General features: G+C 48.8%; 1 protein-coding gene across 1 annotated transcript in view; it reads right to left on the bottom strand.

Moving 5' to 3' along the window:
- Positions 1-3,843, bottom strand: part of AR (androgen receptor) — a 170,566-nt gene extending 166,723 nt beyond the window's left edge. Inside the window, exon 1 of the mRNA XM_007445570.1 lies at positions 2,223-3,843. Coding sequence (XP_007445632.1) covers positions 2,223-3,742 — 1,520 coding nt within the window. The 5' untranslated portion in view covers positions 3,743-3,843. The remainder of the gene's footprint in view (positions 1-2,222) is intronic.
- Positions 3,844-7,651: the final 3,808 nt, after the last annotated feature.

Raw genomic sequence — 7,651 nt, 5'->3', positions numbered from 1 at the left:
AATGCCAGTTTTCCCTTTCACTAGATTCCTATAACCAGTGCTGCAATCACAAACCAGGAAAGATTAAATAATCTTGTACTTTCTTCGGGTACTGCTAATGTCTCACTAGTTGAGGTCATTAATTTATGCAGGTTTTAGAAATAGAGAAGTTTTTCCATGAAGACCTGGGATAAAATCCCCTAGCTTACTGCACACCTGATGGGAAGAACTATTTAAAAGCTCTCTGTAGCCACTTTCTGAAAATTTCAGGTTATGTCTTCGAACACACACACACATCTCTTAACAAATATGTGGAACCATTCACCCCCTCCCTGTTAACTGAGTTACTTGGGTGTTGGGGGAGGCATACAGAAGAGGGACAGGATGGTTCCAGTGACTGGGCAGGTCATGAAGCACCTTATACATTCCCCCCAACTCCGCCAAAAGAAAAATAGTTCACAGTAGAAGAGAGGTCCGCTGACTAGCAACCGCCCTAAGAAAAAAAAATATACTCTAGCAAGTAAATCTGTTCTTATGAAATGAAGACCTTTTGTCCCACAGTATAACCACATTGCAAAAATTAAAAAAACAAACAAACAAACTTCAAATTAACTAGAAAACACTGACAATATAAATGAAGCCTTTGAAAATCCTGTAAGCCAAACCTTAAGAACCTAAAAAATATAAAGCCTGGTTAGAAGCTGTTTCTTCAGTAACCCAGAAAATAATATTTTATGAAATCCTATCCTCCTCTTTCTTTTCTAACACTGTGCTATCAACCTTCGAAGAACAGAAGCATCAGTGAAAGGAAGCAAATTGTTGGATTTAAGCCTCCAAACAAAGATGCTAAGTCTAACAAATTTTGAAAAGTCACAGGTAAAGAAAATAGTTACAGAAACACGGAACAAGACATCAGCACCCAGCAGATCTGAGGAGTCAGTTCCCCAGTCAGTATTCCCTCCCTCATGGAGATAAACTAATATCTTAGTTTGGTAGGAAAAAAATCTTTAATGTGGTCTCCAAAGTGCTCAATTGTGGTAAGTAAGAATTTTTAACACGCAAGATGAAATTGACTGCCACTTTTCTCATGTCCTAATGAAAACTATTGGGCAAGATTAAGGTTCATAGGTCCCTAACAGTTCTTACTTAATTTGTTAGAGGTAACATATCATGTTTTAAAATGCAAGTATGTCCTTAAAATGAAGGAATATATTGAAAAGCCCTATTCCTTTTGTAAACCCTAATCTCACAAAAGCAGATTTCTATGCACACTGGAATAGCAGGAAATCCTTTAAACTTTTTTCCCAACACTTTTGTAAGTCAGACTCAAGTCTGGTTAAATTGTTCATTAAAAGAACATTCTCCTCTTTATAGAGCTAATGCAAACTCAAAGTAGGAACTGTGGATCTGTTGTAATCCATAGAGTAAATAAACACTTTACAAGAGAAAACCAACACTACCATCTAGTTCCAACATTGTCAACCTGTGAGGGCAAATCCTGCCCATTGTTTACGGGGAAAGGGGTCATTTGGCTTTCCCCTACCTTTGCCTGCTCTAATCTTGCCTGGTTGGAGTCTCTCCCCTGACCTCCAACCCTGGGGCAAGTCCTCTTTGTTGCCAACAAAGGGACTTCACCCCTTCTTCACACAGCGGCCCTCAGAACCCAGAGACCACCTTCTTCCCGTAATCCCATACTCCATTTCATCTCTTTGGAAGAGGCGGGTTGAGAAAAGCTTGGGTCAGTTATTTTGCCTCTAACCTGCTAAGACCAGCCACAGGCCAGGGGAGCAATCCCTAACAGACCTTAAGAGGAGAAAGTGCCCATATTTCTTGTCCAGGTTCTCTGATTTGGGGGCGGGGAGAAGGAGAAGTAGTGGAGGGCTTAAGGGCTTTATTTCGGAAGATGGCCCTTGCAATTGGATTTAAATTTGGAGTCAGCGGGACATGGAGTACCAAGTGGCAGGCAAGATTTTTGGAGGCTGGTGGGGGGCGGGGGTTGTCAAGGAATCTGGAAGGGCTTGCACCAGCACCCAGGGCTCATAGTGGTGGGGACTGGAGCACACAGTGGGGGTTCAGAGCGCAAAGGTCGAATCTTTGGTAGGCCAGAAGTCCAGGGAAAGGCTCCAGATTTAGGGCGGCCCTTTCTGTGGAAGCTTGTTCAGCTCGCCCAAGAACAGAGCGTTTGCGCAGGGAGGAGAGGACTGACTCTAGGCTTAAAGACATTTTTAGGAGGAGAAACTTACCGCATGTCCCCATAAGGTCCAGAATAGCTCTCCATCCAGGGGCCCATTTCGCTTTTGACACAACTTGGACTTGGATAGGGCACTCTGCTCACCACGCCGCCGGGATACCACACATCGGGTGGGGGAAAGTCACCTTCTTGGCCCGCCAGCCCCTGAGGTGGCCGAGTGTAGCCGTATGGGGCTACAGCCCCTGCCTCGCCTGCGCTGCCGCCCCCGCCTCCGCCACAGTGCCCATAGAGCTGGCCTTCTTCGGCTGTGAAGAGAGTGTGCCAGGAAGAGGAGGCGGCAGCTGAGGGTGAGCCTGAGCCCGGTCCTGCTGCACCCCCGCCGTGCAGGCTCGCCAGATCCCCATAGCGGCATTGTGCTGCCGCGGCCGCCCAGGCGCTGCCATAGTCCAGGGGGTTCTCCAGCTTGATGCGGGCGTGAGGATGGGGAGGCGGCGGAGGGGGCGGCGGCCCGGCCAGGGCTAGCGGAAAGTTGTAGTAGTCCCGACTCTGATAAGCTGCTACCTCGTCCAATGCTCCAGACTTGTACAGAGAAAGGGCGGATGGCAGCTCAAGTGTTCCGGAGCCCCCTGCTTCGCCGCTGCCAGAGCAGCGCAGGCTCTCACTGTCCAGCCCTTTGGTGTAACCTGCCTTGAAAGGGGAATACTCAGCAGTCTCTTCGGTGCCCTTGCTCGGGCCATCATCCAGCAGAGAACCTTTGCATTCAGCCAACGGGGCACAAGGAGTGGGACGCACAGCTGGTGGACCTCCCAGGAGCGGGGCGTACATGCAATCCCCCCGAAGCTGTTCCCCAGGACTCAGATGCTCCAATGCCTCCACACCCAAGCCCATGGAAACCGACACTGCCTTACACAACTCTTTGGCGCTGTCTGAGATGGTCGAACTGCCCCCTAGGTAACTGTCCTTGGAGGAGATGGGAGCCCCAGTGGCCTCCCTCGCTCTCCCGCTGCTACTGCTGCCTTCAGATACCGCCTCCTGCTGCTGCTGAAGAAGTTTCATGGTGCCGGCCTCACTCAGGATGTCTTTAAGATCGGTGGAGCAGCTGCTTAAGCCGGGGAAAGTGGGGCCCAGCAGGGACAACGTGGATGGGGCAGCTGAGTCATCCTCTTCCGGAGGTGCTGGCGGCGGCTGCTGCAGCCCCTTGCAGGCTGCCGAGGCAGCTCCCGGCTCTGGGACGCAGCCGCGATCCGGGGCGTCCTCGGGAGCTGACTGCTGTTGTGAAGACTGCTGTCCCTCATCCAGGGGCAGGTAGTCTGTGGGGCCTCTGCTCTGGACTTGGGGAGAGCCATCCTCACTCTGCTGCTGCTGCTGTTGCTGCTGCTGCTGCTGGGGACTGGTCTCCTGCTGCTGCTGCAAACGGGCGCCGGGAGGTGCTGCACTCGCGGCCTCAGGGTGCCGGGGACCCGGGTTCTGGATCACTTCGCATACACTCTGGAACAGGTTCTGGAAAGCTCCTCGGTAGGTCTTGGACGGCGGCCGGGGGTAGACCCTCCCCAGACCTAATTGCACCTCCATCCTTAAGCTTGGGTGAATCTTCCACCCAATTCTTTTATCCTGCTCCCCTTCTCTTGCTGAGAAGAGTTCAACAGGCTGCTATGCGTAGTTGCTGCAGCTAGTTGCCCACCTGCGGGAAGCTCCTGCGGAGGAAACTTGCGGGAGTAACAACTCCAAAGAATTCTGACAGCCTCAAAGTCTCGTGCAGAGGAAACACGCGCTGGACACGATCCTCCCTGGTAGGCTCACAATCTGCTCCTGAATACTTGGAGGGTAGATTCAAAAGATGCTCAAATCTTGAAGGAGGGTGGGGAGGAAAACCCTCTGCCTTCTGAATTTGGTGTCCACTGAAGCAGGTGCAAATAAGAACCAGGTTATTTTCTTTTTGTTTTGTTTTGTTTTGGGTTTTGCTATTGGGTTTTGTTTGTTTGGGTTTGGTTGGGGTTTTGTTGTTGTTGCTGTTTTCTTTTTTTGGGGGGCGCTACTGAAGTCCTGACTGCCTTTTCATCCTTTGATCTCTGGCCCCACAAACTGGTGGGAGGGGGAAGCGGCGTGCAGAGGGAGGTAGAGAGGGAGTAAGAGGAATCTCGGGGTCTGCCCTGCTTACCGCCTAACCAGCCAGATTCTGGCTGCAGTGCTGAAGCGGCTCTCCGGTCTCCTGGCACCCCAGAGCCGTCTTTGCAACGTGCAGCTAGCTCTCCCGCTCGCAGCCAAAGGGAGTTACCTCTCTGCAAACTCGGGCTGGCTGCGCTGGGCTGACTGCAGGGGGGTTGAGGGGGCTGTGAGGAGAAGGCGGAGGCAGCAGCAGGACAGGAGACCCTGGAGGGGGGGCGGGGTGGAGGGGAGGAGGACAAAGGCTGCCGTCAGTCCTACCCGGCACTTTCCTCGCTTCCTCCGAGTCTCCAGCAGCTTTTAAAAACTTCACTGAAGAGGAAAAGGCAGCTCCCGGGGAGGCGGCTTCGAAGCCGCCGCGCCGCAAGAGGCGTTGGCTGTCGCCAGAGCCGGCTGGGGTTGACGCGGTACGTCCCTTCGGCTCCTGTCCCACACTGAAGCAGCTAGCTCGGTCGCTTTCCTTCCGTCGCCTCCTCTGCCTCCAGGCTTGCTCCGGACCCTCTGGCTCCCGCTGCACGCTGGCTCCCCGGGATCTCGGAGGGGGCGCTGGGAGGTGGAGAGCAAATGCAACAGTTTGCGAGTCGGGTCCCGCCCCCGCCGGGCCGGCCTCCTTGCCTTCCCACCTCCTTTCTCCCTCCCCTCCCCTTTGATTTTCTCCCCTCCCCTCACCGTCCGCTAAAGCCGGGCGGCTTTGGAGAAACAGGTGCTGGCGCAGCGTGGGTGAGGGCAGGAGAGGCTTGTTCTAGCCCAGGAGCACCCCAGCTCCCCGACTACCTCCTGCTTTCCTGGACCAGGTTTTAAGCATTGGGGCTGAAGCTTTAACCCGGAGCTTTATTTTGACGACAGGGCCACCGAACTCTCAGAGGACCGTACTTGCCAGATTTGGTCCTGAAGTCCAATTTCAAAACAGACCCTGTGCACTTGTGGGAGGGGGCAGAGAGTGGGAAAGGGCAATAGAAGTATAGAGGAAATAGATCTCCTTCAGCGAGGGACTATGTTCAGGGAAGGCAGACCGAAAAGCACAGACGGAAGGGTCTCCTACAAACTGAGGAACAAGCAATGGCCAAGCCAAACTATACTTGTTGAAACATTTCAGATTTCTCCATAGGGGTAGATTGGGTCTCGTGGCACTGTATCAGTTGCTCTAGGAACCCTCTGCCTGGGAACCAAAGGTAATCTCTATTCTCTTCTCTTCCCTTTTTCCTGTCTGGAATTGCCTCTTACCACACACTTCTCACCTATCCCGATGTACAAAGGAAAATCACCCAGAAAAAGCAGGCAAACACGTAAACTCCAGAAACACTTGTCATGTACCTAGAGATCTTGATTTTGTCCAGGGTTTTGCAGACATTTGCTTATATACAGGCACTTGCTTTTCTAAGTTGCCTTTGAATAGTTTAAGCTTGCAAACTGCAGTATTCAAGGAATGGAACCTATATAGGACTGCTTTTCTTCCTCTTAGTAGACAACCAGGAGTGGAAGGTCATGTGGGCTATTGCAACTGTTCTTTTCTGGAGGAGGTCTCATCTTCCCTGTGTAAAGATGGAGAGGCAGTTGGGAATGGAAGAGTAGAGAAAATGAAAGGGGAGATCTATAGGGAAGGAGGTGTCCCTTGGTATCAGCAGGGTCCCTGGGCCTCCCTAGCTTTTAAATTCCTTAGACTTCTGGATCTGGGCAGGGTTTGTCTGTCCCAGAGGACAAGTGGAGTTTTTCCACGTGGGCCTGTTCTGCTTTTTACAGGTTTCTACAGAATCTTATCTTGTTCACAGCCAAGCATAATGGGAATTTACTTACCATGACCAAAGGAAGTAACTTAATACTAAAGGCAGGGAAGAGTGAGCATGATCTGCTCTATTTTCCAGATGAAGACATTGAAGCAAGGACATAATTTGTTCTATGTTCCACTTTAGTAGAACCTAAACTAGTCTTCCATCTTATTGCTATTTTAGCTAGACTCATCAATGTCAAGAGAACTTAGAAAAGGGCTATAAATGAAACTTCCAGAAGCATGAGGAGCTTTTCACCTGAGGAGGTGAAAAATTATCTTCTGGGATTTTAATGATTTCACCCCTGCCTGAACATATTGCAGATATACACCCTTTGTTGGTAAAGAATCTCACAAAATACTCCTTATGGTAAAGAAGCAGTCTTATTCGTAGAGACGTCAAATTGTAACAGGGCTAATTCTCAATTCCTTATTGTCATGGAAAACAAGAATATGTAATTGAAATGCACAGATACTTTGAAAACCTTATTTAAATAGTCATCAAAACCTTTAGTCCACCAAAGCTTTTAACAAGGGTTCCTCAAAGGGAATTAAGTAAGTTGGGCTGGCAGGAAAGTGAAATGGAAATAACATAGGTCTCAAAGCCAGAAGTTTGTCTACAGATTAACAATGAATCTCTTCCTCTATATAAGCTTCAGTTTCTTGCTCTGTGAAATGGGGAGGGGAGGAAATAGAAGCTGGACCTGACAGTCTTTCAAACACTGACAATTTAGAGTGCTGTGACTGACGTGAGTTTTCTTCTTATCTACACTCCGTAGAGGGTGGGTATGGAGGGATATCACTATTTTTCACTAGTGATACTGAAAAATCCAATGGACAGAAGTGAGGAGGGTAGTTATAAGCAAAGAAGCCTGAAAAAACATAAGGTGAGAAATAATTCCTCAGAGTTGCCCATTGAATAAATGGCATCCCAACAGACATTCAAACCCAGGTCTGAAGAATTCCAAAATTCATGTTGCTTTCACAGCACCAAAATTGTCTTCAAAATTTTCTTATAAAATTCTGGCCAATAATATGTACCCTTAAAAGGCTGATGTGGTAATTAAAGGAGATCATGTGTATGGAACAACTTTATAAACAGGAAAGCATTGTACAAATCTGAAGGATCACCTTGTTATGTTATATTTTTAAAGGTGGTGCTATCTACATTTATGTTATTGTCAGGGAAGACTAACTACTGTGAACATAACAGGAGCTTATACTTTATTTTGAATTTTGAGTTCTGATCCCCAATCTCAAATCTTATTTTTCTCCCATTGTTTTAAAGATCAAGAGACACTATTGGAGACTATTACATAAATTATGTGCTTGTACCATCTTTCTTTCTCTTTTTCATTTTCTTCTTTGCAACTTTTAGCAACCACATATGTAATCAGTAGTGTCTTCTCAGGACATTTGAGTTGAGGGTATATTTTTGCCATGGGCTTCCTCTGCAATTTCAAGGGGGCTTTGTTAATAGAATTTTCCCTAGTTCCTTGCTCTGGAAAGCCAGGATGAGCTGACCTTTGGAAAATGATGGACATTCGCCAAGT

Source organism: Lipotes vexillifer, unplaced genomic scaffold (assembly GCF_000442215.2).
Source record: "Lipotes vexillifer unplaced genomic scaffold, Lipotes_vexillifer_v1.1 scaffold348, whole genome shotgun sequence".
Classification (NCBI taxonomy): domain Eukaryota; kingdom Metazoa; phylum Chordata; class Mammalia; order Artiodactyla; family Lipotidae; genus Lipotes; species Lipotes vexillifer.
Note: the sequence above shows the minus strand (reverse complement) of the source record. Positions and strands in the feature narration are given on the sequence as shown.